The sequence below is a fragment of the Micropterus dolomieu genome, linkage group LG05 (genome assembly GCF_021292245.1).
Source record: "Micropterus dolomieu isolate WLL.071019.BEF.003 ecotype Adirondacks linkage group LG05, ASM2129224v1, whole genome shotgun sequence".
In the NCBI taxonomy this organism is placed as follows: Eukaryota; Metazoa; Chordata; class Actinopteri; order Centrarchiformes; family Centrarchidae; genus Micropterus; species Micropterus dolomieu.
This window is the reverse complement of record NC_060154.1, coordinates 10,325,697-10,347,954: the sequence shown is the minus strand read 5'-3', so window position 1 is coordinate 10,347,954 and position 22,258 is coordinate 10,325,697. Positions and strand designations below refer to the sequence as shown.

Below are 22,258 nucleotides of genomic sequence, written 5' to 3'. Positions count from 1 at the left end.
TGTCACACACTTTGTAATGGACTTGATGAACTGACAAAGTACAGGGAGTAGAAGCACAGCATCTTTAAAAGGCTTTGACCTATTAATATATGCATACACACTGGCGTGCATATGTGGTTGCTAAATGATTCATATAAATAGGTATAATTGGCTTATACTGATCAATTTTAAGGGTTTGTTTGCTTTCACATCACAGGTTCAGTTAAATCGAACACAGCTGTGTTTGTTTTAACTGAACCACACAGGTTACGTTTGAAAACAAAACTCCTGAAAAGAGTGGCGCAGGCCCTATTAAGGTGTACTAAGGGAGTGGAATCAACAACAATACAAATAGGCTACAGTGTCCATGCTGGTGCTGTTTGCTGCATGAGATGAGAACCTCTTGGCAGTGACCTCTGCAGAACACAAACAGACTTAGACGTGTTACTGCCCAACACTGTAAAAACCCAAGCCCAAAGGAAGGGTAAAGTAGCCAGGACAGTCTCTGAGCTCATGACACCACCAGAAAGCACTTCTGCGGATGGACCAGGCAGGGCCCTCAAGGATAGAGTTAAGGGAAGTTGGGTAGTAACATAAAAGTAACGATGTTATTAATTAATAACAACAATAAATGAAGTAAGGGGTGAAAGGGAAATCTATGCTTAGATACATTGAGATGCGGACTTGGACAATTCTGAATCGATTCACATATGTCAAACGCTTTTGCATCAAGATGCATCATAAATTGTTCAATGGAGTAGAGAGTGAGAGAAAAAGACTCAACGGACTCAATTACTTCGATGTTATTTGTGAGGAAAAGAGGTTTTTTTACCTCATTTACATAAATGGATGATGTTTTAATGCTTTGTTATTTACTTAAAATAATTACTTAATAATTACTAGTATCATTTGCCTCTCATAGGAGAAAAATCCGCATGGTAGCATTCTTAAAATGTTGCATGTTTATGGTTTTGAGGTTAACTAAACTCATATTTTTTTTCATCCACCTTTCCGGTTCAATTGTGACCCTTCTGAACAGGACTAGATCTTATTTAAAAGTACTCAATCTGCATATCATGGCTAAATCCATCTATCCATCCATCGTCAACCGCTGATCCTGCGTACAGGGTCTTGGTTAAATATCTGAAAAGTAATTTCTTAAGTGTTAGTAATTTCAAAATAGCACTTGTACACAAAGGTGTGTTTAAATAATCTTTAATATTTTGGATTTCCGTTAATCATTTGTTTTAACTTCTTTTAATACTCAATATAACAATGTGGTACTAAATCTCCAATAAAGATAAAACATCCTGAGGTGGGACGAAACATATGCGAGACTGCAGCACGACCCTTCTCCTCATGTTTTCAGGTAAACGAAAGTAAAACCGTTTGAGCGAGCCTGTCAAGGCAGCTAAAACGTACCTTTAAGTTCCAGTAGCCCCCTTCAAAGTAAAACAATCATTTATGTGTCAAAATTTTAACCAAATTCGAGGGAAGAAAAGTATACATTTAAAATACAAATAAGGGGGAAGATTAAGTAAATCAAATACCCCCCCCACACACACACACGCCTTTAAATAAAATCTCCAAATCTCGCTATGCGTAACTTTGCCCCCGTGTTCAGGTTTAAACAAATCATACCAATTAACAATAATAGCATATTCCTTTATTTTTGTTTTAAATTGGACAGAGGAACAAAAATCTGATGGAAAATCTTAGTCTGTTTGTAGGATTAAACATCCATTCCACACCACATTTTTATATACAGTCCATGTTCCTCACACACAAAATTGGGACTGATTTTACCCTTTTATTTTGAAGGCAACACCCTAGTACTTCCAGTCCTATTTAGACTGAATGCTAGTGCCTACACACAAAGCATCTACATCTCCCTGGTAAGTGATTCAGCTGCTTTTCACGATCTTGTTCAAAGAAGGATGTAAAACTAAGATATTAGTACTTTTCCCAAAATCCAGTAGTTTCTATCTAGAACAGTTGTGATAGCCTATATATTAGTTACTTAACTTACATGCCAATTTGCGCACCTAATGTTGAATTGAAAGGCTGTATGGCTGGATATGTAGCTATGACTGACGGCTGTCAAGCATAGGTGTCCTTTACTCTGGGGACGCTGGGGACATGTCCCCACCACTTTTTGAAATGGCTGATTTTGTCCCCACCACTTTTTGAAAGCATTTGCTAAAGGTTTTCTGCAAATTAGCTTGCAACAAGAAATGTTAAATAACAAATACAAATTCTATGGGAAAGGTTTACTTGCACAATATGAATGAATGAATAAAATGCAATGTAAATATAGAAGAAATAGATCTGCCTTGTCCAAAAAAGAACTTCGGCATTTCGACCATAAATTGGCGCAGTAAATGTCTCTTGAATGCAGGAAATTAAGAGTTTAATGCTCAAAATCTTCCGGGGGAGGACCCCTGAGACCCCCCAGTTGACTGGTTCTTATAAATAGTATTGGAGTATCTTGTTGTCTTGTTCTCTGACTCTAATATTGTGCATTATCAGGTCTCATGAACTAAGTGTTTCATCACATCCTTAATATCAGCCCTTAAATGTCCCCACCACTTTTCAACACAAAGTGACGCCCTTGATGTCAGGCTTAAAAGTTTTTAAAGAAGTATTCTACTGTTAAGTTAAATGATGACAGTTCAGTTTCACTGTAATTAGAAATAATTTACCCAAAACAATATATATCTTTAATGCAACTGTTTATGTTTCATTTTCAGACACCACACTACGGGAACACCAACCTATCATGAACCCCAGACTAACCAAGAGCCAGCAGAAAACAGTTTGCTCCCAGTTGGGAAGTGTCAAACTACAGCTACTGTACAAGGCCAGCATCCATGGTTTCACCGGCGCAGCCTTCCACCAACAATGTGACACCCGCTGTCCCACAGTGTCTGTGGGCTATAACGCCTCCGGTTTTGTGTTTGGAGGCTACACCAAACAACCTTTTAATCAGTCTGGACAGTACGTGGGTGATGACAAGGCCTTTCTTTTCACCTTCAGTGGAGAAAAGCTCCTCAAATATCCCGTCACCAATCCCACCTATGCAGTGAGAATGATAGCTAACTCTGGTCCATATTTTGGAGAAGCATTGGCTCTTGTCAGTGGAAGCCAAGCAGTAGTGTACAGCAGTCCAGGAAATTATTATAACTTCAATGCTGCAGAAATGCACGGCAACAACCTCAACCTGACGGACTGTGAAGTCTATCAAGTGGAGGGTAAGTTCTCTCTTAACAGACAAATATTGACGCTCAGCATGTTTTAAACAGATTGCATCTGACACCAAGTACTTTAGCATTATTATTCCTGTCACAGTCCTGCAACTGATAGTTAGATTCAGCCCTGAACCTATTGACAAGAACATTGACCTTTTCCAATTTTTATTATTGGTGTTTAAATCTGGTTTGTTATACTGTACACAAACAAACATGGTCAATTGGGTCTAAACAAGCTAGCTCTAGTCATGTAGCAGGTTTGTCTTTTTACCACTGACTGATAAAGCAGAACCAGTAGTACAAAATAATGAACCACAAATGTCTGAAGTCTCAGTTTAGTGTGAATTTTTTGTAGGCAGGGAACAGTAAGGAATATAATATGGGAGTTGTTTCATTTAACTACATCCATCAAATGAATACTTTCTGAAAACCAAACAAACTCAGAATTTATCTACTTTAAAAGCCATTATTCGTAACTATGCGACCAAATTCAGAAATGGCTTGTCTGAGGGATGTTTATTTTTAGATTTATTTATGAGATCACTGTAATTCATGTGTCATAACTCAGAAATGATTGTTTATGTTGTTAATGTTTACGATGTAATACATTAAAATGAGTGGCTGGATTATATTTTAATAAAATTGTATAATATTGTTTTGTAAAAGCTGTTTTTGCTCTTCAACAGAAAGCCCAGAATTTGAGAAGCCATGGAGGCCAGTGGTCTGGGAAAATGAGTAAGCTGGATGGGGCCCCAGTTTGAATCATAAAATGCTATTACATATTATTTTTTAATATGTTGCATTATACCACACCATGTCATACTGATATAACTTGACATAACAAATCGCCCTACATGGTAATAGATGAGGATGTAATGAATGTGTTAAAACACACAACATAATGTATGCTTGTCATACTTGATATTGAGCATGTGCTAGTTGAACAAGCTTGCTGCGGCATGGGTGTGGATCCACCCATTTAAATTGAATTGTAATTATGTTAGGTCAGATTTATGGTTAGGCACCTCTATATTTAAAGCACAGTACTATACATGTACACATTAGCCACCTTTTTACTATTTCAGTTTAATAAACTGCTCTTGTCTTTTCAGGAAGAGGACCAAGATGATGGACAGTATTAAGCTCTACTGTCCCTTGGCCAGCTCTGTGTCCCAGGTTCGGGTCTTGCTAATTGGACCAGTTGGAGCTGGAAAGTCAAGCTTCTTCAATTCTATCAACTCTGTATTCAGAGGCCACGTCACCAGCCAGGCCATTGCTGGTTGCTCTACCACCAGCCTCACCACACAGGTTAGTTCCTGGAGGGCTGCAGTAATCAGTACAATTCATATATCTTTTACACCCATTAAGCCAAAAATAAACAATGAAACATTATTACTATGGCCATTTATGCTCTGATAACTTGGAAACAGATGAATTGAATATTGAGGAGATCTAATAAAATGTTCCACCTCAGCACCTCCCATTCCAGTGAAAAATGCACTTTTGGATTGTGTTAATAAAGACAGCTAACATAACACCAAGATGTGATGAATCACTTTCACCATCTCCAATTTGTTTTTAATGATATGATAAATAATGATAATCTCCATTATTACCGTACAGTTTCGCACCTACTCAGTGAAAGCTGGACGAGGAGGGAAACCTCTGCCAATCATCTTATGTGATACCATGGGATTGGAGGAAAGCACGGGGGCGGGACTTGACATAGATGATATCGTCAGCATCCTCAAAGGTCATCTGCCAGACAGTTATCAGGTAGAGCTTTTGATGCATTCAGCTAGATAATAAACACAAAATACTTCATACTGCACTGATATGGTTGACAATATGGTTTCTTTCACCTGTATGATCCAGTTCAACCCCTCTGCTCCTCTGCAATCGGAGGCCCATGGCTATCGTAAGTCTCCAGCGCTCAAGGACAAAATCCACTGTGTGGCCTACATCATTGATGCTTGCAAGGTCTCCATTATGCCCACAAAGCTGGAGGAGAAGCTGGGAGCCATCCGTAGAAAGGTCAACTTAATGGGTCAGTTAAAATAAAATAGAAGACTCCCGGTAGCAGTTTACACTCCTATACCTCCCAAATCTAAGGTTATAGTAATTTATGTATATGGCTTTACCATAATGCCCTACAGTACAGTAGATACATAGGACTTTAGAGAAAGAGACAGGTTGTCTTCAGTTTTTGAAAACTGTTTTGTTTTGTTGGTTTGCAGGGATTCCTCAGCTGGTCCTGATGACTAAAGTAGATGAAGCCTGTCCCTTGGTTTCACAGGATATTAAGAATGTTTACAAGAGTGGCTACATCAAGGAACTGGTGAGATCAACCAAGCCTGTAGGCTGAAAAAGAACTTTCTGAAAAAGAACATTTTAATTGGCTCGTTTGTTTGAATTTTGGCCTTCATGGAAGTATAAAAACCACACAGTAACATGAAATATATATTATTTTTTTTGTTTTCCTCCTCATGCTTTGTCTTTTATTTTTATATTTTTATATTTTACTTGCTTCATGTTCTCCTGTGTTCTTAAGCAAACAGTGTTTTGTTAATTGAGTACTACAGATTGCAGTTCTCTGTCAAAAGAACTTTATTCTGCTTTTGTGATCCAGATGCAAGAGGTCAGTGCTCAGCTCGGTGTGCCTTTGTCCTGCGTTGTTCCAGTGAAGAACTACAGCCAAGAGTTGGAGTTGGACCTCAACTGCGACATCCTACTGCTCAGCTCCATCATTCAGATGCTTCGCTTCGCTGATAATTACTTTGATGAACTTAGTGACCGATCCAGCAGCATTCAAACCAAAGAATAGTATGCTAATAGTGGCGCAGCAAATGCTTATATCTTGTCCCATTGAAATGAAATGTTCCTCAAAATGACCCATTGTTCAGCAGGTTTGTTGACATTTCTGTAGACCTTTTTGCGTGGAAGACAATGTAGCTATCACAGATTCCAGATATCTTGAACTCAACATCTCAAATGCGAAACTGACGTGAATGCTCCTTGGGAATCTCCGAGCACTCCTATGAATGCTGGGAGATGTTTTCCCTCTAGAGTGTACCGGGCTGCTGAGCACCTTCAGTTTCTGTCTTCAGAAACTCAGTGAGCTGCTCTATATGTTGACGGTGTTCCTTAGCTACAAAATATTTAGTGTTTTACCTGTAATTTATTATCATTAGCAGGGGTATTTATTCCTTTATTTATATATCTGTCTAAACATTTTTGTCTTTCTGCAACTTATTCTTACTGCCACAAATTTACACATTTATACCACCCAGATTTTGTAGTAGCTGCTAAACATTATACATACTGGTACCGAGTCTTAAGCTGATGATACACGGGGCAGCAACGGGGAAAACTAGTTACCAGTTTCTCAGATGATTGTTTTGGCAGAATAAATCATGTTTAATGTTATGTTGCATGTCATATCCATTGGGTATGTGCTACTAGTTGGGTCAGTGTTACTAAAAGCTCTTGCTGGTCAGACAAAATGCCTTGTAAAATTTAAACATTAAAAAGAATTGAAAATCTGAATTCCTATGTATATCCTTTATTATTCCTAAAATTAACAATTCCAGTCAGTATTCCGCTGTCCAATAAAAGCTCAAAGTGCATGAATGAACAGAAAAACGGAAATTTATTAATGCAGGTCAGACAGTTACAGCAAACAGTGTTGGAGTCGGACCGGCTGAGGAGCAGTCCCTCCCTGTGTAACAGGGCTGTGGTATTACAGCAAACTGTAAACTACACAAAACACATCACACCTCTTATCTGACTCACCACCTGCTTTCACATCAGTGAGATCACCTGTGAATTAGAGTGGCTTATACATTGGCAACTGTCCTCTGAGCGACAATAATCTGTTAAAAAATAATTAAGCTCTGTGATCAGGATCACTTTTAAACAAACAAACAAACACATTTCTTGAAATAGTGTTTAAAATATCAATGCTGTTTTAGTGCACATAAAAAAACAGGGAGCTCTCTCCAACGTTTACAATAAACTGGTTGTACAACTTTGTAACTGTCGCACATGGCCAACAAGGATGATGGACGATAGTGAAGACGGAATGTCCTGGAAATGGAAAACACACCTGGAACTCAATGTTATTCAGCCAGTCAGCTTCCTTTTCTTCAGTGGCGCTGCTCAGTGGCCACCAGCGAGAGGACGGTGTTCGTACTGGGAGGCTCCTGGTGGAAATCCGTGAAACAAAAAGGATATTCAGCAGTTCTGTTTATATGATCAGATGACATTGGTGAGGTTGGTTCAGGTCAGGAGCACGGAGGAAGAACACTAGGGACGGAGCAGAAGGGAGGCTCTTATGGCACAGCTGACACTCTCCGACATTTCAAACAGTCAGATGGTTTTCCTCTCATCAGCCAACGGCTTCAGTCATCAACAGAAAAAGGCAGCCACGTGGAGAAGAAATCATTTCAACTTCAACCACTTGAGTTACAGTGCAGAACACGTGTACATACACACATCCAAAAACACACACTTGCACACAAACGAGTACACATGGGCTTGGTCAGAGTCCAAAGGCTGATTTCAGTGACAACCAGAGTGGAGAATAAAGCCGAACATTTGGCACGTACACTGCAGCTCTCTCCCTGCACTTATGTTAAAGCAAAATAAAAGACCTTTTGGCTAATTGCCCAACGAAGGTTGAGGTCAAGGGCAACTGGACTTGGTTGAAGATACTGAAGAAACTGAAGAAGTCTCTTGGAGGGACGAAACGTCTTCTAGTATCTTCAACCTTCAAGTCCAGTTGCCCTTGACCTCAACCTTCGTTGGATAACTATGACCTGGATGACTAAGAACCTTCACAGACATTTTAGCTAATTGTGTTTGTCAACTTAGTACACAGACAGCAAAATCATATTTGGGTGGCTGGCTGTGGTCCTCACACTTACTGTAGATATAAGCAACTACTAATGTAATAAGTATAAAATAGTAGTGCACGTTTTTTTTTTTCCTTTTCTTTTAAAATCAAAATAGCTTGTGTATTTTGTTTGATCTTTTTAGCTATTTTACATGAGGCAACTTCCCTCGCTAAAGATAATGTAATCCTATAAAACTATACATATGTGGATTTACTTAATATTCAACTTCAAACCTTATTTAAGTTCTCACTTTCAACATTCAGTACTACTGGTTGATTGGTTTATCATTCAATACAGTTTTTATACAAACGTGTTAGCACTGAGCAACACAACCAATAGTCCACTATGGATGCAGGGAAGAGGTATCCATGTGCTGTTCTCATTGTGTAAAGAATTAATTAAAAAGTATATTGTTTGAGCAAGAAAAAGGGTAAAGAAGTTGTTGGCCTAGGAGTGCAAATGGCCTCAGGACTGTTTGGGAATGATGGGAAATATTGGAACTTAATCTTGTTTATTAATGTTATGCTAGGTTTTTATTTAGGGATGAATTGTGCTATGTAATATATACTTTGGAGCCTCCACTACATTAGAAAATTGCCTAATTTAATGTGCTTACTCTGGTATCTACAGTGAATTTTGATGACAGTTATAAGGTATTAAGGGGTGAAGACTTATACCATTATCCTGCGGGTATTGTCTACATAGTGTTGCATAGTTACAACACAGACAGATACACTCAGTTTCTCCACAACTTCTGTGATGGATTATCTGGCTCTTTTCAGTCTGTAAAAGAACAAAGGCCAGAAAATGGATTGAAAAAGAAACACAATCCCTGATATTTCCAGCTATAATTACCGTTTGCAGATACCAGAGATAGTTGGTTCTGTAAAGCTAATTGGGATTATGTGGCGTTCTGTTAAGCTAATTCCAACTGTATCATTAAAAGTATAAAAAGGACGAAACAGACACAGAAAGGGTCTGTTGTGATCACAGCGAACTAAACTGTGCACAGAATTATGGCTACATATTAGAAATATGCATGCAGCAACACAGAAAATAAAAATGGCAATTAAATATTTACAGGCATGAGCTGGAACTGGGGTAAAAAAAAAAAATTGGTCATATATATTTAGGGTCATATTACACAAATTAAGCTTTTTCAACCCACGACTGAAGAAAGAGAAGGGGCTTTAACTACATAAAAATCTCTACAGGTTGTCACTTTGGATCTTCAGCGTTTGGACTCGACCGGTTTGATTACACGCTGTGCTTAAGTCAACATCTAGAGAGATGACATTCAAATTGCAAACAGTAAAAAAAAAAAATTAAAATTAACAAAAACTTTTCCTTGTTTTTTTCCTTCTCTTAAAGAACTGTACAAGATTATTAAAAAATCAATAATTTGTTATACATATTTATATGACAACATTGTTTACGTTATATTACTATAAAGAAATACAACCATTTGTGTTGTTCTTGCTTAAGACTCTGAATGCAGTATTCCTTTTTCAGCGTGCTGTGGCTTTGCTGCGCTGAAGATGGTTAATGTAGATCACTATATTTCTATGCAGTAAATCTTGTAATATCTCTGCAGCTGTAGCGGTGTCACTATCACTGAACATACTGTCCACTGTGAGGACAGTGGGAGCAGGTTTAATTCTCAGCTACCTAAAAACATAATCTCACACAGATAAAATGACTATGACTCTGTGGTAGCAATTTCTGGCCACAGGGTGGAGCTAAATTATTGACCCACATGAGGGATGCCATTGAGTGAGTGAATTCAGCTTTCTTATAATGAGCTTTACGAGATATAACTCAGCAAAACAGTATCAGCGACGACCACTTAACTTTAAGCCTTGCTGATGCTTCACCGTCACCTGTGAAGCAGAGAAAATCAACAGTCATGTTTTAGTTCACTCAGATGAAAAAATAAGTGAAAGACAGGTGGCTGGTCCAGTCCCCCGTCTGTTTCTTCCCTCATCTTTCCAGCTATTTGCAGTCCAAAAAGCTAGTGAGCTCTGCTTTGCCACCAGCTGAAAAAAGGAATACTGCACTTCTCTGCTGCTTGTTTCTTCAACGTGTGTTCTTCAGCTCTAGTGTGCATCCTGCAGGCGACAGAGAGGGTCAGTCTAGGCAGGGCCCTCCTTTGGAGAGGACGGGGTCTGAGATGTGGAGCTTGTGGAAGGGGAGGCAGAGCTCTTCAGGGAGCCCAGAGTCTTGCTGAGCCAAGAGTTCTTGGCCGCCTGGATCTCGTTCATCAGGACTCCCCGCTGGTGCTCAAGTTCCTGCAGAGTGACAAGAGGAGCAGAGAAGAATCAGCAAGGGGAGCACTGAGAAAATGCACTTTGGGTCATATGTCAATGCATTCTCTCTTGTAACACACTGCCCTTTGTCATGTGGCTCTGTATTTGTATGTACTGTATATTTATTATGTTGTGTTTTTAGGATTACGAAGTTGATATTTTTGTTTTTTTGTAAAATGCCTTGACAACTACTGGCTGGATTGCCATGGAATTAGGTACAGGTATCAATGTACCTTTATGGATTACCTAAAATTACTGTGTTGATCCCTTAACTTAATGGCACAAATCTAGTGCCATCATTAGGTTAGCATTTAAATGTGTCCAGTACTTTTTCTGCAAAAACTAAAGATTGCCATCAGCCTCAGCTGTACAATGTGTTTTGTACTAATTAGCAAATGTAAGCAAGTTAACACGCTGAACTAAGATGGTACACATATGGTAAACATAGCTGCTATACATCTGCATATTAGCATTGTCATAGTGAGTATGCTAGCATGCTGACATTAGCATTTAGCTAAGCGCTGCTGTACCTAAATAAAGCCTTACAGAGCAGCTAGGATGGATGTGGACTCTAAATCTTGCTTGGTGTCCTTTGTTTCTAAGTTGTTACTGTTACTGAATGAGCAATAAACTCAAACAAACAAATAAAATGATCTAGATTTTTTCCTTCGTGAGACTATTAGATACAATAAAAAGTAAAACTGGTTAAAAGATCTATTTCCTAAAGACTTCTACAGACTTGGTATACTGCCCTGCATCCCTGCAGCATTAATCTTATTGATATCACTGTCTCTCCCTGGTGCTGCTGACCTGGATGCGGCACTTAGCCTCCACCAGTTGCAGTTTGGTCTGTGCCAGCTCCAGCTCCAGATGCCTCAGCTGCTCCTTCAGTCCATCCTTCTCCTCGTCCAGCGGCTCGGTGCATGTCTTGTCCCTGCCGGGGGATGACACCTGGAGGGACCCCAGGGTGTTGAACAGGTCCTTACAATGCCCACACCCCATGACTTTACTCTGCACGGGCGCGCACACACACACACACACACACACACACACACACACACACGTTAGCAGAGGTTGGTGGATGAACATGCTGTACACATGCGAGTACAGGTAAAAACACATGTTCTTGTGCATGTACACTCACATGTTGGAGCAGACACATCTGTGCTACAGTACAAACAAGGAATGTGCTAAAGCAGAAGAACACATCTGGTGTGGCAGAACACTAGCTTGTTATACAGTAGGGGAAAATAATGTTCTTGGTAGTTTATACTGTATTTCTTACAGACAAAATGTCACACACTCTTAGTCTTGATGCAAAAAACCTTGTGAGCAAAACGGTGGATAGATATACTAAGATTAAGAATGTGAGATCCATCTTTTCCTCTGATTCTGCCTTTTGCCTGGTGGCCAGGACCTCACAAGCAGACACATGAAAACTTTTTTAAACAGATTATTCCTGTCATGTACTCATTGCTCAAGGGGAAGTTTCATTTTCACAGTTGATCTATTTCATCATACTAAATGCACAGCTCCACCCTGCCATCTACAACCCAACAATATTTGTTCAGTGCAAAAAAGTAATGCAAAGTTCAGCCATAGCTAACATAGTACAATGATGTTTCTCTCTGAATTAGGTTTCTTTTCTTGTCCTTTCAGCTTCCATCTCTCTTTCTTGTTTTTTATAGCAATACAAATAACAGCTCGTTATTGCTGTACCATAACAGGGTCCTGTTGTAAACCAACCATCAGAGTGACATCAGTGGAAGTGTTACAATAACACAGACATATACAGTTTTACTATCCTGAATACTTTTAATTAATCCCTCCCTGTGTTGATACACTGCCGCACCCACAAAGAGCAACATCACATGTTTGACAAGGGCTAAAAGAGCAGCGTGGGATGATTTGTGCAATCAGGGCTATTATGGGTGTGATAATGTACCAACCTGGGATTGTCTTAACTGAACTGAAAGACAGTACAGTCCTGCAAATTCCTTTGTTCTGTGATGCAATATATTGTCGCCTTAGGAATTTAAAACGCTCCTAACTTGCATCTGCAACCTTCTACAGTAGCTGTGCATTAACAATGTAATCTCACCCTGACGATGTCCAGCTCTTCTTTTGTCGCTGCCTGCTGTTTTTCCAGCCGGGTGCTCAGTTGGGAGCAGATCTGAAACACAGAGAGGAAGACAGGTTATATAAGAGATGTCACATTTGAATTACAACGTAAGAAATACACTGAATAATTCTTAACTTGTGTTTCTCCAGGAAAACTCAACTGAGCTGTATGATATTTTCAAATATCAAAGGTCTTTTCACACTTACATAGATCCATATATTTAAGGAAAGAAATCTACCAAATCCACCTACCTATCAAGTCATTACTCCTGCACAAATACTTATTTATTCCAGCATCATTTGCACTATGCTTCATTGCACGGTGTACATGTATGTACCTGTATATCACATCCACCTCCAACATGTACATACTCCTGCATCCTTTGCACTCTGCTCACTGCACTATTTGTCAATATGTCTATATTGTTTTTGTTCATAGTGTGTATTTGTGTTGTCTACACTGAAGTCTGTGTCTGATTTTATCTTGTTTTTATTATTGTGATTTTGTATTTTTGTATGAGTAAGCACATCGTGAGCAATGTACAATCCAGAGTTAAATTCCTCGTATGTGTACACATACCTGGCAATAAAGCTGATTCTGATTCTTTGGGCTTTACCTGGTATGTAACTCAGTATTCATTACCCTGTTACTTTCTGTAAAGAGTTATTTTATTGTAGCAGTGAAGGAGGTTGCATAAATTATACAAAAACAATTTAAAGATGAATACATGTTTTGGTTATTTCTGTTACTACTTATAATATGGCCTTTATTTGCAGAACACTTACAGAAACAATTGTAAAGAGCTCACAAAATAAATCAGGTGTGAATAATACACGAAACGTAAATGTACAGATTAGGGCTGTCCCCGACTATGTTGATTTACATAGTCGAATCAGGATTGTCAAGTCCTGCCTATAGTCGAATCATCATGTGTGTTTTTGTGCGGGGCGATTGCAGGGGGGGGAGGGGTCTCTATTCATTCTCAGTTTCTCTTCATTCAACTTAGACTGTAAATTTCCAGCTAAACTGAGGCTTTTTGAAGACTCTTTTCTCGTCTGTCAATCACCAGTCTTGGGTGAGTTTTGCGTGCATGCCGTGCTGCCACCAACTACATGCACGTCGCGGTTCCTTGAGGGTCTATTTCAAGTAGCCGGCTATTTAAAAATGATAAAATATTCTGAGTGGTTTATCAGCGGTGATAAATTATCGGAAAGTCCCGTGAGGTGCGGACAACTCGGCATAACACCAATGAAGCCAGGGCTCAGTCTCTTCAACAAGTGTTCCTCTTCCGCCACCACACACACGCTACGCCTACACATGCGCACTGACCCAGGGTTAGGGTTACAATTTTGGATTTATTTACGCACTTTTAAAAACATTTCTTGAAAGTTTTATTCTTTTTACATGTTTATTTACAGCATTAAATGTTGAAATGTATATTGTTACAGGCTGTATATGAACTTATTGGGAGAAAACTGGCAGTTCTATGTAAAATCAGGCATTGAGCACCATGATATCGCCAAATGGCATAATCCTTGTTTCGCTGCGAAGCTTCGACTATGGTGAGCGCGAATCAGGCTCCGTCCATTTTAGCTCCAAATCTTCGACTATTGGGGCTCAGCCCTAGTACTTTGCCGTTGATGATTTTGTCAAATTTAGTCCAATGTACTGACTGTAAATGAGCAAATGAGTGTTAATGCCATTTTAAATACAGCAGATGGATTTAGGTTATTAAAGTGTCCAACCTGTTTGTATTCAGCTATGATGGCCGTTGTTTTCTTTATCTCCAGCTCAGCCTTTTCTAGCTCCCTCCTGAACACTTCCTTCAGCTGAAAGGGACAAAACATGATGACGAAAACATAAAATCGCACATTAATTAGAAGGATGAGGTCATAACAACATAACATAATGTTTATACATATGCAGATATCGGGATGATAAAAACGCCTTTGTAAGAATTAATTACAGTACTGACTTATTAAATCATTATGCAACTGTGGTTCAATATAGACTGCATCAGTCTCACTTTAAGGGCTCATGAACAATATCTTTACCAATATCAGTGACTTTGGTGATCAATAGTAACCACCACTCTCAATCCTAGATTTTGACCACACTAGACCTCAAACTGATACAGTACATGTACACAGTAAAAGTTTGTGTATGAGTGAAATGTGAGTTTTAAATATGCTCTAAATGTAAAATAATAGAGGCCATGAATTTCCATTGAATGTTTTATTAAGCTGTTGATGAACACTGATTACAAACAACACTGATACACTGAGTATCAACTCTATTGGCCCTCTGCTCTAATTATGTAACACAATTACTCTGTTGTGACTTGGTGATTCATAGCCATTATAAGGCACCTGCTGACACATTTTGTCTGGTCACTGACTGAAACTAATGTAAGTCATTAATTACTAATTGTGCCCCATTCAATGGAGTTTTAAGTAATTATAACCAAACTTAATGAAGCCATTAAGCCCACTTTGGAGGAGACACATGCTGTGTTGCCTCAAAAACATTGAGTCAAATTTCTGTTTTTACAACAAACTACAGTAACATAAACAAAAGCTTTGACTGCAAAGATGATTGAGCCAATTGACCAATCAGGCCTGTAGTTCACTGAGACTGAGCTTAACCATGTTAATGAGGTGAGGATAAAGAGAGGGCAGATGTTACCTGAGCTGTCTCCTCCTCCTGTCGTCTCTTCTCCTCCTCCGTCTCCACCAGACGTTGCTTGGTGCTCAGCAGCTCTTTGTTCAAAACATCAGCCTTGTCTTCTGCCTGAATGTGCATACACACACACAAACACATAGATACCCTTAATAGAAAATCTGCAATTGTAACAAAGTGCCATTTTCACACAAATACCAAAAGTGCAAAAACAGATTCAAATGCAGACCACGTAGAAGCAACAGAGGTTCATCACAGATTTGGGATTTAATGCCGTCTTCACATCAGCACTTTTATAGTCTTTGATATTTACTCAAATTCAGTTCCAGAGATTCACACTGAGAACTTTCCAGTACAGATGCATTCCTTTAACAGTAATTATTTGGTGAAATGCTCATGAGCACCTCAACAATAGCAGTTTAATATCAGGAAAGGCTAGGAAATGTTTTTTTCTGCTTATAGCTACATTTGTCTGTATATGATGCTGTCAGTGTGAGGGTTTTTAATCAGCTGAATGTCTGAAATGTCCCAAAGAAGTTGCTACATGAAGTGCATTTTCAAAAGCGTGTTCATTTGGATCATATTATGCTTCTTATTTTGTATAAGGTATTTTGTATAAAACAACCAATGTTGGCAGTTGGGAATAAATACTACATGCAAACACAACTAAGCAAATAAATAAATAAAAAAACGGCAAACTACTACATCGGCTTGAATTTGACACAAAGTGAGCATAAATGCATGAATTTATTGTGGGTCTGAAATCGTCTGGTGGAGGTGCTGTGTTACCTGGTCAAGGTCGTTCCGGAGGGCAATCTTACTGGTGACCAGTTCATGGGCCAAGTCGTCGTTCTCCTGTTCTAGTCGCATACTGGCCTCCTGAAGACGACGGTTCTCCCTCTGGGCAAACACACACATGGTTGGACAATGTATTAGTGCACGTAAAAAAAAACATGTAAAAGGATCATATGCTTGATGCACTTTAGAGCTTAAGATCAAGCTCAAGATAAACTTTACTGTGCCCTGAGGGAAATTTGTCTTGGGCAATACTGCCACGCAAGGCTGCAGAAACACGCAGTAACAGCATACGGACTTCAGAATCACACACATGAATACACTCTATTCTGTACATTTAACAGGGTATTGCACAAGTAGATAGGCGCTGCCACGTATCAGTAATTGTTAACTGAAATCAGATGAAATAAGGAGAAATGCTATGAACAACAAGTGATTCTGTGCAATTGCCCTGCATTCAAATAAAATCTTTTTATATAACAACAATGCCAGCAATGTCTGTAAACAGATTTATTAGTTATATTTCACTACAGAATGTGTTGTTTTTGTATGAATGCTGTAATGTAAACAAACAATAGAGCCTACAAAGTGATAACTCTGATAACAGAAGTAAGACAAGCCTCACTGTTCACTTAAACATTAATTTAATGTACTTTATTTAATGCACTTTGTAAGAACTATATCATACGTTCAAAAGAGATTTTTCAAACAGAGAAAAATGTAACTTCATTGTTGAAGCCCTAAAACCATAATCAAGCCTCCCCCTGCCCCCACACACATACACACCATTATCTTAAAGTCCCCAGTGTAGACCATGAGTGGAGTCTCATGACTACTGGTCTCTGCCTGTTAACAGTCTCACATGACCACCATGCTTGGTTATGAGCGGCCACCTGACCCCGATATCCTGTCACAACAATGACCTCTTCTACCCCTAATTAACTTCACACGCACAGACATATGTATGTACACATAGTGTAAATAATCTGTATTGTTAGTAATTTGTAGAGCACGTCTTATATAATGACGCAAATATAAAAAGCTGATCACAATGGATGGACCTGAAAATCACACAGACGCACACTAAAGTCACATGCTTTGGAGACACTGTATGCCGCTCCTGAGATTAAATGAATCACATCCTGTGAGCAGAGAAGTGATGTGTTTAATTTGGGCAAACAGAGGAAAGACATACAACATATTAACTAGTGTGTTTCTCTGCAGCAGTCATACATACTTGATGTTTTAGATTTACTAAACATCTGAGTCTTTATCCTAAAATCTTGCATTGTTTTTTAATATCTCTGCAAAAGGACATCAGTCAACATGGGCAACTCATATCAGATAAAATATTAAACCCACACATCAAAGTTGAATTATTATTTAATTAGTAAAAACGCATAAAAACCTGTGCAAAATCTCTCATTTTACAATCATTGTTGGAGCAGAGGCAGCTTACCGTGCTGCAGTCCACAGTCAAAACAGCATCTTCATTTCGAACCTCCAGCAGCATGGACTAAACTTAAACACATGATCCTGATAGGAGTTTCCCTTTTCTGTTTGACACTTCCCAGCCTCACTCTCTCCCCCTCTCACTCTCCTTTCTTTACTTTTGTCGATGCTTTTATATTTAAAAAAAATTAAGATAAACAGCCAAGAAAAAGTACAACTGGCCAAAAAAGTCACACAGATTTTACACACAAACGAGACAGGCACAAATACACACAGACCAAAGAATACACCACAATGAGTACATACCTAAACCCTGGAGTATGAACCGTATGAAAATGTTGAGTTGTTGAATTACAGTATGCATAAAGTAACTAACATCCCGAAAGTCATTCCATCAATAGAAATGTGTATGATTTAACCCTGTGCTAATTTACAAGTGGCAGCATTCCTGCTTTGTCTCCTTTTCGTCTTCTTGCTCTGTAAGAAAGGCTTTCCACTGGCTAGACCAGATGGCTCTGGTCCAATATCTTATCTACAATAAAAGTCTTCCTTCCTTGCTTCCCTCCAGAACCAGCAGCTTATATAGAGCTGCCTTGGGGAAAAAAACAACGTAATCCTGGTGGGTTTTCATGGTAGTTTGTTGTGTTTCATAATTAAAAATGTTTTTATTTTAGTATCAATAAATATATTATTTTATTCCCTCAGAATTACTACTTATGTAAAATCAGTTTTATTGACTGACATGTTTTGCTAACAGAAGGCAGGTTTCTTGTTTGCACCTAAACATATTGACTCATCCAAGGAAACAATCCAATAGCTATGAAATATTTTGAGAATTTTCACAAACTGAGAAACTCTGTCTTGGTTCTAACTCAACCGTCAAGCATTTTTGAGTTTATTCAATTAAGGCCAAAGGAATTACATTTGTCTTGCAGAGCCAGCCATGTAAACATCTGGAATTTGGCTTGAATGTGGTTGCAAACAGAAAACCGAGTTTGAAAGTTTGAAATGTTTACACCAATCCAGTACCTTATAAAGGTGAGGATCAAATAGAGTAATTGTTTCTAACAAGTAGTTGCAAATAAAATCTGCAATGAACGCTTGGCAGTGAACTTCTCTGCTTTCCACAACTACTACAATCAGGCGTCACCTATCAGCATCAGCTGAGAATCATACAGTAAGAGTACAGTACTTTCTCATAGTAGTATGAGCACTTTCAGTCGATTTCCTACCTGCTAAAGCAACTGTATATGTTGCCATTTTCTTGCTAGAAAACAAACATTTAGAGAGCTCTGATTTGTTGTTTTATTTCACAATTTTTCATTTCAACTATTCCTTTACGTTCTATAAAAAGTCAGTATAAAAATGTAATCTAAACAGCTCTAATTATGTCAACTCTATTCTCCCAATTTCAAAGACAAATTAGGTGCATAAAATGTACACTGAGCTGATTTTGTAACCACAAGAACAATAGATTTAAACAAAGAAATTTTGATACAACTGATCAAATAAGAGGAAGAGATGCTGACAGTTTGAGTTTATCGTATCACCCCGCCTGTTTTTACCTTCTGAAGATAAATTCACTTTCAGCAATCAAAAACCTCCAACAACCTCCACGGCTGCTTCACCCAAAAATAAATGTTTAGATGAATAATGTAATGATAAAAGTCTGTGCTGTGTGAAAAGTCACATTTCAAGCCAGAACAGTGTCACAAATATTAACAAAGGTACACAAAACAGTACTGCATTCACAGATTTCTAATCTTAGAAACATAGTTAATTTTAGCAAATACCTGTGCTTGTATTGAATTTGAGGTCCTCACTGCAACGAAAGAACTCCTCTTTCTTCACAGACTTTAAAATATATCAAAGAGCCAAGTGTTTTCTTACCATCTCCTAGACTGAAAAATATTCGAGAACCTACAGGAAACAAAGCGGCTTTCACATGAATGCACTGTGTGCTTTTGTAACAAAGGATGGGTGCATTTAACCTCCCCAGCTGACAGGGTGAATAAAACAATGTAATGTACCACGAGTAATAAATATAAGATATCTTACTTTTCTTACCTCTTAAGATGTGTGTGTTTGTGTGTGTGTGTGCGCACATCCTACCTGGTATCGGTCGATGGGGTCTTCTTGTTGCAGCTGGCTCTCTCTCAGTGTCTGATATTCCTTCTCAAACTTCTTCAGCTTTTTGGTTGGAACCTAAAAACACCAGAAAAGTTGTTGACATTATTTTTACTTTCATGCTCCTAAAACTGCTTGATAAAATCATAGACAATCCCATCCCATTGTGTGTTCATTTACTTTGTGAGACATATATGGAGCAACATTTTGGCTTTTAATACCGTGATCAGAGATGCTACTTGCAAAAGAAATGGTCATGCTCAGCAGCTGTCACTAAGATGTCTCTCTCTGGCTCTAATTCTATCAGTGGGATTCAAACTAGCAATTGTCTAACAACCGACTTCTCTTAGCAATAATGTTACATTACTGCCTTCTCCTCGAGACACATGCCAAATGACATTTCACTAGATGAGTGAGAGGTCAGCCAAAGCTAGGGGCTAGTACCCTGAATTCATGTGGTGTAGGAATAATCGGAAAAATGGGTTCCTTACAGGAAAATTCACTTCAATGCCCCCTCAAGTTGGAACAACAACTTGGACACATGACTTGCTGAGTCGACGTCAAGCAGAAACACGGCAGTTTATTAATTCACATATAGCATAGACTATGCATATTTTGCTCACGTGTAATTTGTAATATGACATTAGGTTGTAACTGTAAATGTAGAGTGACCAAGATTAATTATTTATTAGCATTGACCATGATAACAAGTCAGGTCAAACAATATGTTCAAACAAAATCACTAATCTTTAAACTGTTTCAGCATTCTTGGATAGCAACATCACATACATACATGACAAACCAGACGCTATACAAAAATGTCCATGTTGTTTCATGCATACACCTCCAGAGAACATCTTCCCAATTCTGGAAATGGGACCATCCGAGAAGCATGTGAATGCAGCATAAGTAAGGGTAACGTGTCAAGCTCAAGGACAGAGGGTTTAAAAGAACAATATTTACATATCGTTCATATATTTATACTACAGCACATATTCAATAGGGTATGTCAAAAATACATCAAGATCCTGGCTCATTTGACTCAATATGGATTTGATGTCAAAAGTAAAAAAAAAACCAAAATACTTCAGTTTTGAGATTCCTAACTTTAAAAAGAAACTTAAAGTTACAACAGATAGACAAAACAAACAGATGTCACTACACACAAGACCTAGACCTATCTCTAAAACTGCTGCTGAAATATTGTGGTATTATGGTTAGTGCTGCACAGTTTCTATTTTCTATTGCACAATCTGCTCCATATATGTGTATGACCAGTACAATAGTATGACCAGTTTCTGTATGTTGTTACTTCATGTAACATACATGTAGTCTACATGTGGAAATTTCACAGTAGATATGATGTGAAAATGCAAAAGATCCACAATGCACAACAAATAAGGCAGTTTACAGTTCCACGCCATTATTCTGAGAATCCTTCAGACAGCAGAAACTTTCAGTTCACACTGAGCTACACAACCAACACTCATTCATTTCCTCCTGAAATGATAGACGACAGAAACAGGGATGACGTACAGACAAAGTTATCTAAACTCGGCCATTTGCTAATGAAACCCAAGATGAGTACTTTGCCTCACTGTGTTGCTACCAGTGCAGTTTCATTCAGTAAACAATATGCAGCCCTGCCTGTAAAGACAAAATGGGAGTGACTCAATCTCTGCAACATAAAAGAATTATTCCCAGTCTCTTCCTCACATTAAAGGAATAAAGCTTATTAATTTTACACTGATATCGGATCAATACTTGACACTGGCAGATTCCCAAAGCCAAGGTACTGGTATCTGTATAGAGAATGAAAAAGTCAGATGCTGTTTAATTAAGTATTCCACAGCTAGTCATAATAACGTAACCTAAAACAATCAAAGTCAGAATCTGTTTTGAACCTGTGACCCGTCAGTTATGACAGGGTGGATAATTAAAATGCGTTCACTGAAGCCCATTTAAAGATCTTCTTAATCTCAACATTTTTCTACATCTTGGTAGTATGGTTCTCTCAGTATCTGCTAAAACCCAGGAAATTTAGTTAGTAAGCAAACAATTATACTTTTCTGTGAAATTCACCTTCAAATAAGCATTGAGAGCTCAAGGTTACTCTCCATTTAAATATAAAATACTACTTTCAGTTATGGAGTGAAAAAAACAAAATATCAGCAGATTAGTTTTAACCAAACAGCAGTGAAATATGACGACTGACTGAATTACCTGCATCTGTGTATCTGTGTGTGTGCGCGCTTCAGGTGGGCAGTTATCTCCCCTGTGTGGAAACAGCGTTTCCATAGCGCCCACCGTCAGAGCTGGGTATTCCAGGTCAGTCTCAGTCACATGACCCCTCCTCTGAGACTGGCGTGTGTGTGTGTCATTTGGATGCAATAGTTTGTTGTTTATTTCTTGAATTATGTGTTACATACACATGAAGAGAGAATACTGAACAGAAAATGCATCACTTCTTGTGAGGCATAAAAATGTTACAAGACAGTCAGTGTTCAGAACAGCAAGCACAGAAGCTTTTATGAATTGAGTATAGGTTGGATCACTGCGATTTTGGAACAATCAGAGGAACACACTGTACAGTTGTCTAATAGGGAATATCAGAGGTAATCATTTTAAGCTTAATTTTAGCATTTAGTCATATTT

At 38.5% G+C, this 22,258-nt stretch overlaps 2 protein-coding genes across 5 annotated transcripts in view; one reads left to right on the top strand and one right to left on the bottom strand.

The window, feature by feature from the left end:
* Nucleotides 1-1,856: 1,856 nt before the first annotated feature.
* On the top strand, nucleotides 1,857-6,773 carry LOC123970601 (interferon-induced protein 44-like). Its single transcript, XM_046048727.1, has 8 exons — nucleotides 1,857-1,874; nucleotides 2,730-3,230; nucleotides 3,914-3,962; nucleotides 4,340-4,535; nucleotides 4,851-5,003; nucleotides 5,103-5,274; nucleotides 5,465-5,565; nucleotides 5,857-6,773. Exons 2-8 carry the CDS (start codon nucleotides 2,759-2,761, stop codon nucleotides 6,049-6,051), a joined length of 1,338 nt encoding a protein of 445 aa, XP_045904683.1. The 5' UTR covers nucleotides 1,857-1,874; nucleotides 2,730-2,758; the 3' UTR covers nucleotides 6,052-6,773.
* Nucleotides 6,774-6,857: 84 nt separating this feature from the next.
* Nucleotides 6,858-22,258, bottom strand: part of rabgap1l (RAB GTPase activating protein 1-like) — a 132,938-nt gene continuing 117,537 nt past the window's right edge. For 3 of the 4 annotated variants that reach the window (XM_046048724.1, XM_046048723.1, XM_046048725.1), the window contains 7 exons: nucleotides 19,589-19,681; nucleotides 16,019-16,129; nucleotides 15,236-15,340; nucleotides 14,296-14,379; nucleotides 12,530-12,601; nucleotides 11,239-11,439; nucleotides 6,858-10,410 (listed from right to left, as the gene is read on the bottom strand). In XM_046048724.1, coding sequence (XP_045904680.1) covers nucleotides 10,255-10,410; nucleotides 11,239-11,439; nucleotides 12,530-12,601; nucleotides 14,296-14,379; nucleotides 15,236-15,340; nucleotides 16,019-16,129; nucleotides 19,589-19,681 — 822 coding nt within the window. In that variant the 3' untranslated portion in view covers nucleotides 6,858-10,254. Of the gene's footprint in view, nucleotides 10,411-11,238; nucleotides 11,440-12,529; nucleotides 12,602-14,295; nucleotides 14,380-15,235; nucleotides 15,341-16,018; nucleotides 16,130-19,588; nucleotides 19,682-21,826; nucleotides 21,848-22,258 lie in introns of those variants that run through there. The other variant, XM_046048726.1, reaches the window with a different exon arrangement.